The sequence below is a fragment of the Gobius niger genome (genome assembly GCF_951799975.1).
Source record: "Gobius niger genome assembly, chromosome: 1".
NCBI lineage: Eukaryota > Metazoa > Chordata > Actinopteri > Gobiiformes > Gobiidae > Gobius > Gobius niger.
Window position 1 is genome coordinate 176,284 of NC_136852.1, and position 22,581 is coordinate 198,864.

The following is a 22,581-nucleotide window of genomic DNA, read 5'->3' on the forward strand; positions in this document are numbered from 1 at the left end:
AGTTAAGCTAAAGTATAAAGTTAAGTTAAAGTATAATGTTAAGTTAAAGTATAAAGTTAAGTTAAGTTAAAGTATAAAGTTAAGATAAAGTATAAAGTTAAGTTAAAGTATAAAGTTAAAGTATAAAGTTGAGTTAAAGTATAAAGTTGAGTTAAAGTATAAAGTTAAGCTAAGTTAAAGTATAAAGTTAAGTTAAAGTATAAAGTTAAGTTAAAGTATAAAGTTAAGTTAAGTTAAAGTATAAAGTTAAGTTAAAGTATAAAGTTAAGTTAAAGTAATAAAAGTTTATGGTATAAAGTTAAGTTAAAGTATAAAGTTAAGTTAAAGTAATAAAAGTATAGTATAAAGTTAAGATAAAGTATAGAGTTAAGTTAAAGTATAAAGTTAAGTTAAAGTATAAAGTTAAGTTAAAGTATAAAATTAAGATAAAGTATACTAGTAATAGTAGTAGTACTATTAAGCTCCGTAAAGATGTGACTTGACCTGTGGGAGCAATATTGAGGCGATCCATATTCCTTTGTCAGCAGGGGGCGCTGTTGTAGCTGAATCACAGACACATAAATGAAATAAAATAAAGCACATTTGAACATTTGTGGGAAAAGGACAAACCCAGAGTCAGTTTAGAGTTTACAAATCCTTTATTCTTATTTCAGCCACTCAGAGTCCAGCTCCGAGGGCAGCGCCCCCTGTGGCCTGGAGGAGCGTCATCCAGCTGAGATGGCAGCGCCCCCTGTGGCCTGGAGGGGCGTCATCCAGCTGAGATGGCAGCGCCCCCTCTGGCCTGGAGGGGCGTCATCCAGCTGAGATGGCAGCGCCCCCTGTGGCCTGGAGGGGCGTCATCCAGCTGAGATGGCAGCGCCCCCTCTGGCCTGGAGGGGCGTCATCCAGCTGAGATGGCAGCGCCCGCTGTGGCCTGGAGGGGCGTCATCCAGCTCCGATGGCAGCGCCCCCTCTGGCCTGGAGGGGCGTCATCCAGCTGAGATGGCAGCGCCCCCTCTGGCCTGGAGGGGCGTCATCCAGCTGAGATGGCAGCGCCCCCTGTGGCCTGGAGGAGCGTCATCCAGCTGAGATGGCAGCGCCCCCTGTGGCCTGGAGGGGCATCATCCAGCTGAGATGGCAGCGCCCCCTGTGGCCTGGAGGGGCGTCATCCAGCTGAGATGGCAGCGCCCCCTGTGGCCTGGAGGGGCGTCATCCAGCTGAGATGGCAGCGCCCCCTGTGGCCTGGAGGGGCGTCATCCAGCTGAGATGGCAGCGCCCCCTGTGGCCTGGAGGGGCGTCATCCAGCTGAGATGGCAGCGCCCGCTGTGGCCTGGAGGGGCGTCATCCAGCTGAGATGGCAGCGCCCCCTGTGGCCTGGAGGGGCGTCATCCAGCTGAGATGGCAGCGCCCCCTCTGGCCTGGAGGGGCGTCATCCAGCTGAGATGGCAGCGCCCCCTGTGGCCTGGAGGGGCGTCATCCAGCTCCGATGGCAGCGCCCCCTGTGGCCTGGAGGGGCGTCACCGCTGCGCGTGGATCTTGTAGCGCAGTACGAAGTAGGCGAGCACACGCAGTGACAGGAAGAAGGCGCTGAGGACCAGGAAGTCGCTGCTCAGCTCGGCCCCGCCCATGTCCAGCTCCTCCAAGATGGCGGTCGAGCGCAGGAAGTGACACGTGTCGCCGGCGTCGCAGTGAAGGTCAGCGCGATCCAGACCGTAGATGGACAAGATCACGCCCTCGAAGCCGTACCTGCATACAGAGTACTGTCAGAGTACTGCAGTATGTGAGTACTATACTGTCAGAGTACTGTCAGAGTACTGCAGTATGTGAGTACTATACTGTCAGAGTACTGCAGTACTGCAAGTACTATACTGTCAGAGTACTGTGGTATGTAAGTACTATACTGTCAGAGTACTGCAGTACTGCAGTATGTGAGTACTATACTGTCAGAGTACTGCAGTATGTAAGTACTATACTGTCAGAGTACTGCGGTATGTAAGTACTATACTGTCAGAGTACTGCGGTATGTAAGTACTATACTGTCAGAGTACTGCAGTACTGCAGTATGTGAGTACTATACTGTCAGAGTACTGCAGTATGTGAGTACTATACTGTCAGAGTACTGCAGTATGTAAGTACTATACTGTCAGAGTACTGCAGTACTGCAGTATGTGAGTACTATACTGTCAGAGTACTGCAGTATGTGAGTACTATACTGTCAGAGTACTGCAGTATGTAAGTACTATACTGTCAGAGTACTGCAGTACTGCAGTATGTGAGTACTATACTGTCAGAGTACTGCAGTATGTGAGTACTATACTGTCAGAGTACTGCAGTACTGCAAGTACTATACTGTCAGAGTACTGTCAGAGTACTGCAGTATGTGAGTACTATACTGTCAGAGTACTGCAGTACTGCAAGTACTATACTGTCAGAGTACTGTCAGAGTACTGCAGTATGTGAGTACTATACTGTCAGAGTACTGCAGTATGTAAGTACTATACTGTCAGAGTACTGCAGTATGTAAGTACTATACTGTCAGAGTACTGCTGTATGCAAGTACTATACTGTCAGAGTACTGCAGTATGTAAGTACTATACTGTAAGAGTACTGCAGTATGTAAGTACTATACTGTCAGAGTACTGCAGTATGTAAGTACTATACTGTCAGAGTACTGCAGTATGTAAGTACTATACTGTCAGAGTACTGCAGTATGTAAGTACTATACTGTCAGAGTACTGCGGTATGTAAGTACTATACTGTCAGAGTACTGCAGTATGTAAGTACTATACTGTCAGAGTACTGCAGTATGTAAGTACTATACTGTCAGAGTACTGCAGTATGTAAGTACTATACTGTCAGAGTACTGCAGTATGTAAGTACTATACTGTCAGAGTACTGCAGTATGTAAGTACTATACTGTCAGAGTACTGCGGTATGTAAGTACTATACTGTCAGAGTACTGCGGTATGTAAGTACTATACTGTCAGAGTACTGCAGTATGTAAGTACTATACTGTCAGAGTACTGCAGTATGTAAGAACTATGGGTCAAATGGTTTGATGACCTGACGTAGGAGCAGTAGGAGACTCTGACCTGATGTAGGAGCAGTAGGAGACTCTGACCTGATGTAGGAGACTCTGACCTGATGTAGGAGACTCTGACCTGATGTAGGAGACTCTGACCTGATGTAGGAGACTCTGACCTGATGTAGGAGACTCTGACCTGACGTAGGAGCAGTAGGAGACTCTGACCTGATGTAGGAGCAGTAGGAGACTCTGACCTGATGTAGGAGACTCTGACCTGATGTAGGAGCAGTAGGAGACTCTGACCTGATGTAGGAGACTCTGACCTGATGTAGGAGACTCTGACCTGACGTAGGAGCATTAGGAGACTCTGACCTGACGTAGGAGCAGTAGGAGACTCTGACCTGATGAAGGAGCAGTAGGAGACTCTGACCTGATGTAGGAGACTCTGACCTGATGAAGGAGCAGTAGGAGACTCTGACCTGATGAAGGAGCAGTAGGAGACTCTGACCTGATGAAGGAGCAGTAGGAGACTCTGACCTGATGAAGGAGCAGTAGGAGACTCTGACCTGATGTAGGAGACTCTGACCTGATGTAGGAGACTCTGACCTGATGTAGGAGACTCTGACCTGATGAAGGAGCAGTAGGAGACTCTGACCTGATGTAGGAGACTCTGACCTGATGTAGGAGACTCTGACCTGATGTAGGAGACTCTGACCTGATGTAGGAGACTCTGACCTGATGAAGGAGCAGTAGGAGACTGACCTGACGTAGGAGCAGTAGGAGACTCTGACCTGATGTAGGAGACTCTGACCTGATGTAGGAGACTCTGACCTGATGTAGGAGACTCTGACCTGACGTAGGAGCAGTAGGAGACTGACCTGACGTAGGAGCAGTAGGAGACTCTGACCTGATGTAGGAGACTCTGACCTGATGAAGGAGCAGTAGGAGACTCTGACCTGATGTAGGAGCAGTAGGAGACTCTGACCTGATGTAGGAGCAGTAGGAGACTCTGACCTGATGTAGGAGACTCTGACCTGATGTAGGAGACTCTGACCTGATGTAGGAGCAGTAGGAGACTCTGACCTGATGTAGGAGACTCTGACCTGATGTAGGAGACTCTGACCTGATGTAGGAGACTCTGACCTGATGTAGGAGACTCTGACCTGATGAAGGAGCAGTAGGAGACTGACCTGACGTAGGAGCAGTAGGAGACTCTGACCTGATGTAGGAGACTCTGACCTGATGTAGGAGACTCTGACCTGATGTAGGAGACTCTGACCTGACGTAGGAGCAGTAGGAGACTGACCTGACGTAGGAGCAGTAGGAGACTCTGACCTGATGTAGGAGACTCTGACCTGATGAAGGAGCAGTAGGAGACTCTGACCTGATGTAGGAGCAGTAGGAGACTCTGACCTGATGTAGGAGCAGTAGGAGACTCTGACCTGATGTAGGAGACTCTGACCTGATGTAGGAGCAGTAGGAGACTCTGACCTGATGTAGGAGACTCTGACCTGATGTAGGAGACTCTGACCTGATGTAGGAGCAGTAGGAGACTCTGACCTGATGTAGGAGACTCTGACCTGATGTAGGAGACTCTGACCTGATGTAGGAGCAGTAGGAGACTCTGACCTGATGTAGGAGACTCTGACCTGATGTAGGAGCAGTAGGAGACTCTGACCTGACGTAGGAGCAGTAGGAGACTCTGACCTGATGTAGGAGCAGTAGGAGACTCTGACCTGATGTAGGAGACTCTGACCTGATGTAGGAGACTCTGACCTGATGTAGGAGACTCTGACCTGACGTAGGAGCAGTAGGAGACTCTGACCTGATGTAGGAGCAGTAGGAGACTCTGACCTGATGTAGGAGACTCTGACCTGATGTAGGAGCAGTAGGAGACTCTGACCTGATGTAGGAGCAGTAGGAGACTCTGACCTGATGTAGGAGACTCTGACCTGATGTAGGAGCAGTAGGAGACTCTGACCTGATGTAGGAGCAGTAGGAGACTCTGACCTGATGTAGGAGACTCTGACCTGATGTAGGAGACTCTGACCTGACGTAGGAGCATTAGGAGACTCTGACCTGACGTAGGAGCATTAGGAGACTCTGACCTGATGTAGGAGCAGTAGGAGACTCTGACCTGATGTAGGAGACTCTGACCTGATGAAGGAGCAGTAGGAGACTCTGACCTGATGTAGGAGCAGTAGGAGACTCTGACCTGATGAAGGAGCAGTAGGAGACTCTGACCTGATGAAGGAGCAGTAGGAGACTCTGACCTGATGTAGGAGACTCTGACCTGATGTAGGAGCAGTAGGAGACTGACCTGACGTAGGAGCAGTAGGAGACTCTGACCTGATGTAGGAGACTCTGACCTGATGTAGGAGCAGTAGGAGACTCTGACCTGATGTAGGAGACTCTGACCTGATGTAGGAGCAGTAGGAGACTCTGACCTGACGTAGGAGCAGTAGGAGACTCTGACCTGATGTAGGAGCAGTAGGAGACTCTGACCTGATGTAGGAGACTCTGACCTGATGTAGGAGACTCTGACCTGATGTAGGAGACTCTGACCTGATGAAGGAGCAGTAGGAGACTCTGACCTGATGTAGGAGACTCTGACCTGATGTAGGAGACTCTGACCTGATGTAGGAGACTCTGACCTGATGTAGGAGACTCTGACCTGATGAAGGAGCAGTAGGAGACTGACCTGACGTAGGAGCAGTAGGAGACTCTGACCTGATGTAGGAGCAGTAGGAGACTCTGACCTGATGTAGGAGACTCTGACCTGATGTAGGAGACTCTGACCTGATGTAGGAGACTCTGACCTGACGTAGGAGCAGTAGGAGACTGACCTGACGTAGGAGCAGTAGGAGACTCTGACCTGATGTAGGAGACTCTGACCTGATGAAGGAGCAGTAGGAGACTCTGACCTGATGTAGGAGACTCTGACCTGATGTAGGAGCAGTAGGAGACTCTGACCTGATGTAGGAGACTCTGACCTGATGTAGGAGACTCTGACCTGATGTAGGAGACTCTGACCTGACGTAGGAGCAGTAGGAGACTGACCTGACGTAGGAGCAGTAGGAGACTCTGACCTGATGTAGGAGACTCTGACCTGATGTAGGAGACTCTGACCTGATGTAGGAGACTCTGACCTGATGAAGGAGCAGTAGGAGACTCTGACCTGATGTAGGAGCAGTAGGAGACTCTGACCTGATGTAGGAGACTCTGACCTGACGTAGGAGCAGTAGGAGACTGACCTGACGTAGGAGCAGTAGGAGACTCTGACCTGATGTAGGAGACTCTGACCTGATGAAGGAGCAGTAGGAGACTCTGACCTGATGTAGGAGCAGTAGGAGACTCTGACCTGATGTAGGAGACTCTGACCTGATGTAGGAGACTCTGACCTGACGTAGGAGCAGTAGGACATCCACTGCAGGTACCAGGGGATGGTGTCGAAGCTCACGAAGAACCCGGAGAACAGCAGCACGGGGATGGCGGTCACTGGACCACAGAACGTGGCCACCTGCGGCGAGAAGAGACTCAGGTCGGACTAAACTACAGGAAACACTCCATATATGGGCGGCCAGTATTTTAACATTGCACTGTGTTAAGTTCCCTGACCTGCAGTGACCTGTAGTGTGACTTGTAGTGACCTGTAGTATGACCTGTAGTGACCTGTAGTATGACTTGTAGTGACCTGTAGTGACCTGTAGTATGATTTGTAGTGACCTGTAGTATGACCTGTAGTGACCTGTAGTGACCTGCAGTGTGACCTGTAGTGACCAGTAGTGACCTGTAGTGACCTGCAGTGACCTGTAGTGACCAGTAGTGACCTGTAGTGACCTGCAGTGACCTGTAGTGACCTGTAGTGTGACCTGTAATGACCTGCAGTGTGACCTGTAGTGACCAGTAGTGACCTGTAGTGACCTGTAGTGTGACCTGTAGTGACCTGTAGTGACCTGCAGTGTGACCTGTAGTGACCTGTAGTGACCTGTAGTGACCTGCAGTGACCTGTAGTGACCTGTAGTGTGACCTGTAATGACCTGCAGTGTGACCTGTAGTAACCAGTAGTGACCTGTAGTGACCTGTAGTGACCTGTAGTGACCTGTAGTGATCTACAGTGACCTGCAGTGACCTGTAGTGACCTGTAGTGTGACCTGTAGTGACCTGCAGTGACCTGTAGTGTGACCTGTAGTGACCTGCAGTGATCTGTAGTGATCTATAGTGACCTGCAGTGACCTGTAGTGACCTGTAGTGATCTATAGTGACCTGTAGTGACCTGTAGTGACCTGCAGTGACCAGTAGTGTGACCTGTAGTGACCTGTAGTGATCTATAGTGACCTGCAGTGACCTGTAGTGACCTGTAGTGACCTGTAGTTTGACCTGTAGTGACCTGTAGTGACCTGTAGTGTGACCTGTAATGACCTGCAGTGTGACCTGTAGTGTGACCTGTAGTGACCTTTAGTGACCTGTAGTGACCCGTAGTGTGACCTGTAGTGACCCTGCAGTGACCTGTAGTGACCCGTAGTGTGACCTCTAGTGACCTGTAGTGTGACCTGCAGTGACCTGTAGTGACCCGTAGTGTGACCTCTAGTGACCTGTAGTGACCTGTAGTGACCCGTAGTGTGACCTCTAGTGACCTGCAGTGACCTGTAGTGACCCGTAGTGTGACCTCTAGTGACCTGTAGTGACCTGTAGTGTGACCTGCAGTGACCTGTAGTGACCTGTAGTGTGACCTCTAGTGACCTGTAGTGACCTGTAGTGACCCGTAGTGTGACCTCTAGTGACCTGTAGTGTGACCTGCAGTGACCTGTAGTGACCCGTAGTGTGACCTCTAGTGACCTGTAGTGACCTGTAGTGACCCGTAGTGTGACCTGCAGTGACCTGCAGTGACCTGTAGTGACCCGTAGTGTGACCTCTAGTGACCTGTAGTGACCTGTAGTGACCCGTAGTGTGACCTCTAGTGACCTGTAGTGACCTGTAGTGACCCGTAGTGTGACCTCTAGTGACCTGTAGTGACCTGTAGTGACCTGTAGTGACCTGTAGTGTGACCTCTAGTGACCTGTAGTGACCTGTAGTGACCCGTAGTGTGACCTCTAGTGACCTGTAGTGACCTGTAGTGACCTGTAGTGACCTGTAGTGACCCGTAGTGTGACCTGTAGTGTGACCTGTAGTGACCTGTAGTGACCTGTAGTGTGACCTGTAGTGACCTGTAGTGACCTGCAGTGACCTGTGGTGACCTGCAGTGACCTGTAGTGTGACCTGTAGTGACCTGCAGTGACCTGTAGTGACCTGTAGTGACCTGTAGTGACCCGTAGTGTGACCTGTAGTGTGACCTGCAGTGACCTGTAGTGACCTGTAGTGACCTGTAGTGACCTGTAGTGACCTGCAGTGACCTGTAGTGACCTGTAGTGACCTGTAGTGACCCGTAGTGTGACCTGTAGTGTGACCTGCAGTGACCTGTAGTGACCTGTAGTGATCTGTAGTGACCTGTAGTGACCTGTAGTGACCTGCAGTGACCTGTAGTGACCTGTAGTGACCTGTAGTGACCTGTAGTGACCTGTAGTGACCTGTAGTGTGACATGTAGTGACCTGCAGTGATCTGTAGTGACCTGTAGTGACCTGTAGTGACCTGTAGTGACCTGTAGTGACCTGTAGTGACCTGTAGTGACCTGTAGTGACCTGCAGTGACCTGTAGTGACCTGTAGTGACCTGTAGTGATCTGTAGTGACCTGTAGTGACCTGCAGTGACCAGTAGTGACCTGTAGTGACCTGTAGTGACCTGTAGTGACCTGTAGTGACCTGTAGTGACCTGCAGTGACCTGTAGTGACCTGTAGTGACCTGTAGTGACCTGTAGTGACCTGTAGTGTGACATGTAGTGTGACATGTAGTGACCTGCAGTGATCTGTAGTGACCTGTAGTGACCTGTAGTGACCTGTAGTGACCTGTAGTGACCTGTAGTGACCTGTAGTGTGACCTGTAGTGACCTGCAGTGATCTGTAGTGACCTGTAGTGACCTGTAGTGACCTGTAGTGACCTGTAGTGTGACCTGTAGTGACCTGCAGTGATCTGTAGTGACCTGTAGTGACCTGTAGTGACCTGTAGTGACCTGTAGTGACCTGTAGTGTGACCTGTAGTGACCTGCAGTGATCTGTAGTGACCTGTAGTGACCTGTAGTGACCTGTAGTGACCTGTAGTGACCTGTAGTGACCTGTAGTGTGACCTGTAGTGACCTGCAGTGACCTGTAGTGACCTGTAGTGACCTGTAGTGACCTGTAGTGACCTGTAGTGACCTGTAGTGTGACCTGTAGTGACCTGCAGTGATCTGTAGTGACCTGTAGTGACCTGTAGTGACCTGTAGTGACCTGTAGTGACCTGTAGTGTGACCTGTAGTGACCTGTAGTGTGACCTGTAGTGACCTGTAGTGACCTGTAGTGACCTGTAGTGACCTGTAGTGACCCGTAGTGTGACCTCTAGTGACCTGTAGTGACCTGTAGTGACCTGTAGTGACCCGTAGTGTGACCTGTAGTGACCTGTAGTGACCTGTAGTGACCTGTAGTGTGACCTGTAGTGACCTGTAGTGACCTGTAGTGACCTGTAGTGACCTCTAGTGACCTGTAGTGTGACCTGTAGTGACCCGTAGTGTGACCTCTAGTGACCTGTAGTGTGACCTCTAGTGACCTGTAGTGACCTGTAGTGACCTGTAGTGACCTGTAGTGACCTCTAGTGACCTGTAGTGACCTGTAGTGACCTCTAGTGACCTGTAGTGTGACCTGTAGTGACCTGTAGTGACCTCTAGTGACCTGTAGTGTGACCTGTAGTGACCTGTAGTGACCTGTAGTGTGACCTGTAGTGACCTGTAGTGACCTGTAGTGACCCGTAGTGTGACCTCTAGTGACCTGTAGTGTGACCTCTAGTGACCTGTAGTGACCTGTAGTGACCTGTAGTGACCTGTAGTGACCTCTAGTGACCTGTAGTGTGACCTCTAGTGACCTGTAGTGACCTGTAGTGACCTGTAGTGACCTGCAGTGTGACCTCTAGTGACCTGTAGTGACCTGTAGTGACCTGTAGTGACCTCTAGTGACCTGTAGTGTGACCTGTAGTGACCTGTAGTGACCTGTAGTGACCCGTAGTGTGACCTGTAGTGACCCGTAGTGTGACCTGTAGTGACCTGTAGTGAGGTGGAGGCGGCTCCGATCAGCAGACCCAGGCTCTGAGCGACGAGTGACGTTAAAACTCCGAATGCGGTGAAGAGGAAGAACCGTGCGGCGTCCGGCGGCTGAGACGTCATCCAGTACACGATACTGCAGTACAGCAGCGGGAATACTACCTACAGTACACACAAACCTCAAATACTGCAGTATTTAAAGTACAGTCCTGATCCAAAGCTTAAGATCAGCTCAATAAATGGTTGGATCTTAACAAGGTTTTAATAGAACTTTAATCTGCAACAAGAAGAAAAGGGAGTGAGACAAAACATTTGAGTGAAGCTTTTAATGAAAACAAATAAACTGAAATAGTTTTTGTTTTCAGCTGATCAAACATTTAGGACCAGAGGTTTCACTCTGTCATGACTTGAGTTTGTGACGTTCAGGTTTAGATGATTTTTCTCACTTTCGTTTGTTGAAGTTCCACTTGGACCTTGTTGAGATCCAAATATTAGAAACTTTAATTTGATTAAAAAGGGACTGTACTTCAAATACTGCAGTAAAACAGTAGGAATACTACCTACAGTACACAGATACATGAAGTACTGCAGTACCTGGAAGGGGAGGTCGGCCGTGGTCTTGGCGAGGTAATACGCCTTCAGGCTGTACCAGTAGTTCAGGTGCTCCCTAAGGAACACGCCCATCTCCAGAGGAACTGAGGAACATCACATTCAAACCCTCAGCGTCAGAGGAACATCACATTCAAACCCTCAGCGTCAGAGGAACATCACATTCATACCCTCAGCGTCAGAGGAACATCACATTCAAACCCTCAGAGGAACATCACATTCAAACCCTCAGAGGAACATCACATTCAAACCCTCAGAGGAACATCACATTCAAACCCTCAGAGGAACATCACATTCAAACCCTCAGCGTCAGAGGAACATCACATTCAAACCCTCAGAGGAACATCACATTCAAACCCTCAGAGGAACATCACATTCAAACCCTCAGCACCAGAGGAACATCACATTCAAACCCTCAGAGGAACATCACATTCATACCCTCAGCACCAGAGGAACATCACATTCATACCCTCAACACCAGAGGAACATCACATTCAAACCCTCAGAGGAACATCACATTCAAACCCTCAGCCCCAGAGGAACATCACATTCAAACCCTCAGCACCAGAGGAACATCACATTCAAACCCTCAGCACCAGAGGAACATCACATTCAAACCCTCAGAGGAACATCACATTCATACCCTCAGCACCAGAGGAACATCACATTCAAACCCTCAGCACCAGAGGAACATCACATTCAAACCCTCAGAGGAACATCACATTCATACCCTCAGCACCAGAGGAACATCACATTCATACCCTCAGCACCAGAGGAACATCACATTCAAACCCTCAGCACCAGAGGAACATCACATTCATACCCTCAGCACCAGAGGAACATCACATTCATACCCTCAGCACCAGAGGAACATCACATTCAAACCCTCAGCACCAGAGGAACATCACATTCATACCCTCAGCAACAGAGGAACATCACATTCATACCCTCAACACCAGAGGAACATCACATTCATACCCTCAGCACCAGAGGAACATCACATTCATACCCTCAGCACCAGAGGAACATCACATTCACACCCTCAACACCAGAGGAACATCACATTCATACCCTCAACACCAGAGGAACATCACATTCAAACCCTCAGCGTCAGAGGAACATCACATCCATACCCTCAGAGGAACATCACATTCAAACCCTCAGCACCAGAGGAACATCACATTCAAACCCTCAGAGGAACATCACATTCAAACCCTCAGAGGAACATCACATTCATACCCTCAGCACCAGAGGAACATCACATTCAAACCCTCAGCACCAGAGGAACATCACATTCAAACCCTCAGAGGAACATCACATCCATACCCTCAGAGGAACATCACATTCAAACCCTCAGCACCAGAGGAACATCACATTCAAACCCTCAGAGGAACATCACATTCAAACCCTCAGAGGAACATCACATTCATACCCTCAGCACCAGAGGAACATCACATTCATACCCTCAGCACCAGAGGAACATCACATTCATACCCTCAACACCAGAGGAACATCACATTCAAACCCTCAGAGGAACATCACATTCACACCCTCAACACCAGAGGAACATCACATTCATACCCTCAGAGGAACATCACATTCATACCCTCAACACCAGAGGAACATCACATTCAAACCCTCAGCGTCAGAGGAACATCACATTCATACCCTCAGAGGAACATCACATTCATACCCTCAGAGGAACATCACATTCATACCCTCAGCGTCAGAGGAACATCACATTCATACCCTCAGCGTCAGAGGAACATCACATTCAAACCCTCAGAGGAACATCACATTCAAACCCTCAGAGGAACATCACATTCAAACCCTCAGAGGAACATCACATTCAAACCCTCAGAGGAACATCACATTCATACCCTCAGAGGAACATCACATTCAAACCCTCAGCGTCAGAGGAACATCACATTCAAACCCTCAGAGGAACATCACATTCAAACCCTCAGAGGAACATCACATTCAAACCCTCAGCACCAGAGGAACATCACATTCAAACCCTCAGAGGAACATCACATTCATACCCTCAGCACCAGAGGAACATCACATTCATACCCTCAGCACCAGAGGAACATCACATTCAAACCCTCAGCACCAGAGGAACATCACATTCATACCCTCAGCACCAGAGGAACATCACATTCATACCCTCAGCACCAGAGGAACATCACATTCAAACCCTCAGCACCAGAGGAACATCACATTCATACCCTCAGCACCAGAGGAACATCACATTCATACCCTCAACACCAGAGGAACATCACATTCATACCCTCAGCACCAGAGGAACATCACATTCATACCCTCAGCACCAGAGGAACATCACATTCACACCCTCAACACCAGAGGAACATCACATTCATACCCTCAACACCAGAGGAACATCACATTCAAACCCTCAGCGTCAGAGGAACATCACATCCATACCCTCAGAGGAACATCACATTCAAACCCTCAGCACCAGAGGAACATCACATTCAAACCCTCAGAGGAACATCACATTCAAACCCTCAGAGGAACATCACATTCACACCCTCAACACCAGAGGAACATCACATTCATACCCTCAGAGGAACATCACATTCATACCCTCAACACCAGAGGAACATCACATTCAAACCCTCAGCGTCAGAGGAACATCACATTCATACCCTCAGAGGAACATCACATTCATACCCTCAACACCAGAGGAACATCACATTCAAACCCTCAACACCAGAGGAACATCACATTCATACCCTCAACACCAGAGGAACATCACATTCAAACCCTCAGAGAAACATCACATTCATACCCTCAGAGGAACATCACATTCATACCCTCAGCGTCAGAGGAACATCACATTCAAACCCTCAGCACCAGAGGAACATCACATTCAAACCCTCAGAGGAACATCACATTCATACCCTCAACACCAGAGGAACATCACATTCAAACCCTCAGCACCAGAGGAACATCACATTCATACCCTCAACACCAGAGGAACATCACATTCAAACCCTCAGCACCAGAGGAACATCACATTCAAACCCTCAACACCAGAGGAACATCACATTCAAACCCTCAGCACCAGAGGAACATCACATTCATACCCTCAACACCAGAGGAACATCACATTCATACCCTCAGCGTCAGAGGAACATCACATTCAAACCCTCAGAGGAACATCACATTCATACCCTCAACACCAGAGGAACATCACATTCAAACCCTCAGAGAAACATCACATTCATACCCTCAGAGGAACATCACATTCATACCCTCAGAGGAACATCACATTCATACCCTCAGAGGAACATCACATTCATACCCTCAGAGGAACATCACATTCAAACCCTCAGCGTCAGAGGAACATCACATTCAAACCCTCAACACCAGAGGAACATCACATTCATACCCTCAGCGTCAGAGGAACATCACATTCAAACCCTCAGAGGAACATCACATTCATACCCTCAGAGGAACATCACATTCATACCCTCAGAGGAACATCACATTCAAACCCTCAACACCAGAGGAACATCACATTCAAACCCTCAGAGAAACATCACATTCATACCCTCAGAGGAACATCACATTCATACCCTCAGAGGAACATCACATTCATACCCTCAGAGGAACATCACATTCAAACCCTCAGAGGAACATCACATTCATACCCTCAACACCAGAGGAACATCACATTCATACCCTCAGAGGAACATCACATTCATACCCTCAGAGGAACATCACATTCAAACCCTCAGAGGAACATCACATTCATACCCTCAGCGTCAGAGGAACATCACATTCAAACCCTCAACACCAGAGGAACATCACATTCATACCCTCAACACCAGAGGAACATCACATTCAAACCCTCAGAGGAACATCACATTCAAACCCTCAGAGAAACATCACATTCATACCCTCAGAGGAACATCACATTCATACCCTCAGCGTCAGAGGAACATCACATTCATACCCTCAGAGGAACATCACATTCATACCCTCAGCGTCAGAGGAACATCACATTCATACCCTCAGAGGAACATCACATTCAAACCCTCAGAGGAACATCACATTCAAACCCTCAGAGAAACATCACATTCATACCCTCAGAGGAACATCACATTCATACCCTCAGCGTCAGAGGAACATCACATTCATACCCTCAGAGGAACATCACATTCAAACCCTCAGAGAAACATCACATTCATACCCTCAGAGGAACATCACATTCATACCCTCAGAGGAACATCACATTCAAACCCTCAGAGGAACATCACATTCAAACCCTCAGAGAAACATCACATTCATACCCTCAGAGGAACATCACATTCATACCCTCAGCGTCAGAGGAACATCACATTCATACCCTCAGAGAAACATCACATTCATACCCTCAGAGGAACATCACATTCAAACCCTCAGAGAAACATCACATTCATACCCTCAGAGGAACATCACATTCATACCCTCAGAGGAACATCACATTCAAACCCTCAGAGGAACATCACATTCATACCCTCAGCACCAGAGGAACATCACATTCAAACCCTCAGAGGAACATCACATTCATACCCTCAGAGGAACATCACATTCAAACCCTCAACACCAGAGGAACATCACATTCACACCCTCAGCGTCAGAGGAACATCACATTCATACCCTCAACACCAGAGGAACATCACATTCATACCCTCAGAGGAACATCACATTCACACCCTCAACACCAGAGGAACATCACATTCATACCCTCAACACCAGAGGAACATCACATTCATACCCTCAGTACCAGAGGAACATCACATTCATACCCTCAGAGGAACATCACATTCAAACCCTCAGCACCAGAGGAACATCACATTCACACCCTCAGCGTCAGAGGAACATCACATTCATACCCTCAGCGTCAGAGGAACATCACATTCATACCCTCAGCACCAGAGGAACATCACATTCACACCTTCAGCACCAGAGGAACATCACATTCACACCCTCAACACCAGAGGAACATCACATTCACACCCTCAACACCAGAGGAACATCACATTCATACCCTCAGCACCAGAGGAACATCACATTCACACCCTCAACACCAGAGGAACATCACATTCATACCCTCAACACCAGAGGAACATCACATTCACACCCTCAGCGTCAGAGGAACATCACATTCATACCCTCAACACCAGAGGAACATCACATTCACACCTTCAGCACCAGAGGAACATCACATTCACACCCTCAGCGTCAGAGGAACATCACATTCATACCCTCAGTACCAGAGGAACATCACATTCATACCCTCAGAGGAACATCACATTCAAACCCTCAGCACCAGAGGAACATCACATTCACACCCTCAGCGTCAGAGGAACATCACATTCATACCCTCAACACCAGAGGAACATCACATTCACACCTTCAGCACCAGAGGAACATCACATTCACACCCTCAACACCAGAGGAACATCACATTCACACCCTCAACACCAGAGGAACATCACATTCATACCCTCAGCACCAGAGGAACATCACATTCACACCCTCAACACCAGAGGAACATCACATTCATACCCTCAACACCAGAGGAACATCACATTCATACCCTCAGAGGAACATCACATTCAAACCCTCTGAGGAACATCACATTCATACCCTCAGCGTCAGAGGAACATCACATTCATACCCTCAGCGTCAGAGGAACATCACATTCATACCCTCAGCCCCAGAGGAACATCACATTCACACCCTCAGAGGAACATCACATTCATACCCTCAGCCCCAGAGGAACATCACATTCACACCCTCAGCCCCAGAGGAACATCACATTCATACCCTCAGCGTCAGAGGAACATCACATTCATACCCTCAGCACCAGAGGAACATCACATTCATACCCTCAGAGGAACATCACATTCATACCCTCAGCCCCAGAGGAACATCACATTCACACCCTCAGCCCCAGAGGAACATCACATTCATACCCTCAGCGTCAGAGGAACATCACATTCATACCCTCAGAGGAACATCACATTCATACCCTCAGCCCCAGAGGAACATCACATTCACACCCTCAGCCCCAGAGGAACATCACATTCACACCCTCAGCGTCAGAGGAACATCACATTCATACCCTCAGCACCAGAGGAACATCACATTCATACCCTCAGCACCAGAGGAACATCACATTCATACCCTCAGAGAAACATCACATTCACACCCTCAGCGTCAGAGGAACATCACATTCACACCCTCAGAGAAACATCACATTCATACCCTCAGCACCAGAGGAACATCACATTCACACCCTCAGAGAAACATCACATTCACACCCTCAGCGTCAGAGGAACATCACATTCATACCCTCAACACCAGAGGAACATCACATTCAAACCCTCAGCGTCAGAGGAACATCACATTCATACCCTCAGCACCAGAGGAACATCACATTCAAACCCTCAACACCAGAGGAACATCACATTCAAACCCTCAGCCCCAGAGGAACATCACATTCACACCCTCAGCGTCAGAGGAACATCACATTCATACCCTCAGCCTCAGAGGAACATCACATTCATACCCTCAACACCAGAGGAACATCACATTCATACCCTCAGCGTCAGAGGAACATCACATTCATACCCTCAGCACCAGAGGAACATCACATTCAAACCCTCAACATCAGAGGAACATCACATTCAAACCCTCAACACCAGAGGAACATCACATTCAAACCCTCAGCACCAGAGGAACATCACATTCATACCCTCAGCACCAGAGGAACATCACATTCAAACCCTCAGCGTCAGAGGAACATCACATTCAAACCCTCAGCGTCAGAGGAACATCACATTCAAACCCTCAGCACCAGAGGAACATCACATTCATACCCTCAACACCAGAGGAACATCACATTCAAACCCTCAACACCAGAGGAACATCACATTCATACCCTCAACACCAGAGGAACATCACATTCATACCCTCAGAGGAACATCACATTCAAACCCTCAGCGTCAGAGGAACATCACATTCAAACCCTCAGAGGAACATCACATTCAAACCCTCAGAGGAACATCACATTCATACCCTCAGAGGAACATCACATTCATACCCTCAGAGGAACATCACATTCATACCCTCAGAGGAACATCACATTCATACCCTCAGCACCAGAGGAACATCACATTCATACCCTCAGAGGAACATCACATTCATACCCTCAGAGGAACATCACATTCATACCCTCAGCACCAGAGGAACATCACATTCATACCCTCAGCACCAGAGGAACATCACATTCATACCCTCAGAGGAACATCACATTCATACCCTCAGAGGAACATCACATTCATACCCTCAGCACCAGAGGAACATCACATTCAAACCCTCAGCACCAGAGGAACATCACATTCAAACCCTCAGAGGAACATCACATTCATACCCTCAACACCAGAGGAACATCACATTCAAACCCTCAGCACCAGAGGAACATCACATTCATACCCTCAACACCAGAGGAACATCACATTCAAACCCTCAACACCAGAGGAACATCACATTCAAACCCTCAGCACCAGAGGAACATCACATTCATACCCTCAACACCAGAGGAACATCACATTCAAACCCTCAGAGGAACATCACATTCATACCCTCAACACCAGAGGAACATCACATTCAAACCCTCAGAGGAACATCACATTCATACCCTCAACACCAGAGGAACATCACATTCATACCCTCAACACCAGAGGAACATCACATTCATACCCTCAACACCAGAGGAACATCACATTCAAACCCTCAGAGAAACATCACATTCATACCCTCAGAGGAACATCACATTCATACCCTCAGAGGAACATCACATTCATACCCTCAGCGTCAGAGGAACATCACATTCAAACCCTCAACACCAGAGGAACATCACATTCAAACCCTCAACACCAGAGGAACATCACATTCATACCCTCAGCACCAGAGGAACATCACATTCACACCCTCAGCGTCAGAGGAACATCACATTCATACCCTCAGCCTCAGAGGAACATCACATTCAAACCCTCAGCACCAGAGGAACATCACATTCAAACCCTCAGAGGAACATCACATTCATACCCTCAGCACCAGAGGAACATCACATTCATACCCTCAGCGTCAGAGGAACATCACATTCAAACCCTCAACACCAGAGGAACATCACATTCATACCCTCAGCGTCAGAGGAACATCACATTCATACCCTCAACACCAGAGGAACATCACATTCATACCCTCAGCACCAGAGGAACATCACATCCAGACCCTCAGAGGAACATCACATTCAAACCCTCAGCACCAGAGGAACATCACATTCAAACCCTCAGAGGAACATCACATTCATACCCTCAGAGGAACATCACATTCAAACCCTCAGAGGAACATCACATTCATACCCTCAGCACCAGAGGAACATCACATTCATACCCTCAGCGTCAGAGGAACATCACATTCAAACCCTCAACACCAGAGGAACATCACATTCATACCCTCAGCGTCAGAGGAACATCACATTCATACCCTCAACACCAGAGGAACATCACATTCATACCCTCAGCACCAGAGGAACATCACATCCAGACCCTCAGAGGAACATCACATTCAAACCCTCAGCCCCAGAGGAACATCACATCCAGACCCTCAGAGGAACATCACATCCAGACCCTCAGAGGAACATCACATTCATACCCTCAGCACCAGAGGAACATCACATTCACACCCTCAGCGTCAGAGGAACATCACATTCATACCCTCAGCGTCAGAGGAACATCACATTCATACCCTCAGCGTCAGAGGAACATCACATTCATACCCTCAGAGGAACATCACATTCAAACCCTCAGAGGAACATCACATTCATACCCTCAGCACCAGAGGAACATCACATTCAAACCCTCAGAGGAACATCACATTCATACCCTCAGCACCAGAGGAACATCACATTCAAACCCTCAGAGGAACATCACATTCATACCCTCAGCGTCAGAGGAACATCACATTCAAACCCTCAGCACCAGAGGAACATCACATTCAAACCCTCAGAGGAACATCACATTCAAACCCTCAGAGGAACATCACATTCATACCCTCAGCGTCAGAGGAACATCACATTCATACCCTCAGCGTCAGAGGAACATCACATTCATACCCTCAGCGTCAGAGGAACATCACATTCATACCCTCAGCGTCAGAGGAACATCACATTCATACCCTCAGAGGAACATCACATTCAAACCCTCAGCACCAGAGGAACATCACATTCACACCCTCAGCACCAGAGGAACATCACATTCATACCCTCAGAGGAACATCACATTCAAACCCTCAGCCCCAGAGGAACATCACATTCACACCCTCAACACCAGAGGAACATCACATTCAAACCCTCAGAGGAACATCACATTCACACCCTCAACACCAGAGGAACATCACATTCATACCCTCAGAGGAACATCACATTCAAACCCTCAGCCCCAGAGGAACATCACATTCAAACCCTCAGAGGAACATCACATTCATACCCTCAGCGTCAGAGGAACATCACATTCAAACCCTCAGCACCAGAGGAACATCACATTCATACCCTCAACACCAGAGGAACATCACATTCAAACCCTCAGAGGAACATCACATTCATACCCTCAGCCCCAGAGGAACATCACATTCAAACCCTCAGAGGAACATCACATTCATACCCTCAGAGGAACATCACATTCATACCCTCAGCCCCAGAGGAACATCACATTCAAACCCTCAGAGGAACATCACATTCATACCCTCAGAGGAACATCACATTCATACCCTCAGCCCCAGAGGAACATCACATTCAAACCCTCAGAGGAACATCACATTCATACCCTCAGCGTCAGAGGAACATCACATTCATACCCTCAGAGGAACATCACATTCATACCCTCAGCCCCAGAGGAACATCACATTCATACCCTCAACACCAGAGGAACATCACATTCATACCCTCAACACCAGAGGAACATCACATTCATACCCTCAGCGTCAGAGGAACATCACATTCATACCCTCAGCACCAGAGGAACATCACATTCATACCCTCAACACCAGAGGAACATCACATTCAAACCCTCAGCACCAGAGGAACATCACATTCAAACCCTCAGCACCAGAGGAACATCACATTCATACCCTCAGCACCAGAGGAACATCACATTCATACCCTCAACACCAGAGGAACATCACATTCAAACCCTCAGCACCAGAGGAACATCACATTCAAACCCTCAGCACCAGAGGAACATCACATTCAAACCCTCAGCACCAGAGGAACATCACATTCAAACCCTCAGAGGAACATCACATTCATACCCTCAGCGTCAGAGGAACATCACATCCATACCCTCCAGTACCTACAGGTGAGCACGGTGGGCATGAGCGCGGCGAACATCAGGAAGAGCATGGAGAAGAAGAGGAACCCGGAGTTACTCAGAACCTTCTTGGCCTCATTCCCGATGCCCCAGTACAGCAGCCCGATGAGCACCCCGATGCCCAGGTGGGAGAGCACCCGCAGGTGGGTGAGGACCTGGGTTCAAAATGAGAGCAGTGAAAGTGTCAGGCCGTGGCCACAGGGGGCGCCGTGGCCACAGGGGGTGCTGTGGCCACAGGGGGCGCCGTGGCCACAGGGGGCGCTGTGCTCACCGAGTCTCGCAGGATGTTGAGGAACGTTCGCTTGAAGAGAATCACAAACTGAGTCATGCAGCTCGCGGAGAAACTGTGGCAGCCTTCAGAGGAGCACTCCTGAAGAAAACAACAAACAAACACATAAACAAACAAATAAACAAACAAATAAACAAACAAATAAACAAACAAATAAACAAACAAACAAGGAACAAACTCCTTCAGCCCCATTTTACTTTCCTCAGGACGGACTCAGGGAGGACTTAAGGAGGTCCTGGCCGGTGTCTGGGTCCTGTTGCCGCGGTTACGTACCTCCGTGGCCTGTTGCCATAGCAGCGAGTGAAGCCCGTCTCCGTTGAAGTCGGGGAGAAGGTCGGGTTCAGGGTCCGAGTCCTGAGCCGCCCGGACCAGACGACTGCTCTGATCGCCGTGTTCTCCAGATGCCACCTCCATCACTGCAATGATCACATGATAATCGCAGAAAGGATTTAAATCATCGACTGGACTGGGTTTAGGTAAAGTTGAGGACTTCTAGTCACAGAAGCTTCTTCATAGCTCTTTAGGTCAGAAAGACACTTTTACCCAAACTGGAACTAAGTCTAAACAAGTCCCAGGCTGTGTCCGAATGTCCACCCTCGTCCCTGAGCCCTCAGTCACTAAATAGGCCGCCCTATATAGTCCAGGTGATGTTTAGGTGATGTTTAGTGATGTTTAGGTGATGTTTAGTGATGTTTAGTGATGTTTAGGTGATGTTTAGTGATGTTTAGTGATGTTTAGTGATGTTTAGTGATGTTTAGTGATGTTTAGTGATGTTTAGTGATGTTTAGTGATGTTTAGTGATGTTTAGGTGATGTTTAGTGATGTTTAGGTGATGTTTAGGTGATGTTTAGTGATGTTTAGTGATGTTTAGGTGATGTTTAGGTGATGTTTAGGTGATGTTTAGTGATGTTTAGTGATGTTTAGGTGATGTTTAGGTGATGTGATGTTTAGTGATGTTTAGTGATGTTTAGTGATGTTTAGGTGATGTGATGTTTAGTGATGTTTAGGTGATGTGATGTTTAGTGATGTTTAGTGATGTTTAGTGATGTTTAGGTGATGTGATGT

At 48.1% G+C, this 22,581-nt stretch overlaps 1 protein-coding gene across 1 annotated transcript; it reads right to left on the minus strand.

Moving 5' to 3' along the window:
- Positions 1-1,496: 1,496 nt before the first annotated feature.
- Positions 1,497-21,930, minus strand: abcg1 (ATP-binding cassette, sub-family G (WHITE), member 1; the record flags this gene model as incomplete). Its single annotated transcript, XM_079561278.1, has 7 exons — positions 1,497-1,725; positions 6,406-6,524; positions 10,174-10,332; positions 10,765-10,865; positions 21,214-21,382; positions 21,499-21,597; positions 21,790-21,930. 7 exons carry the CDS (start codon positions 21,928-21,930, stop codon positions 1,497-1,499), a joined length of 1,017 nt encoding a protein of 338 aa, XP_079417404.1.
- Between the last annotated feature and the right edge of the window lie 651 nt (positions 21,931-22,581).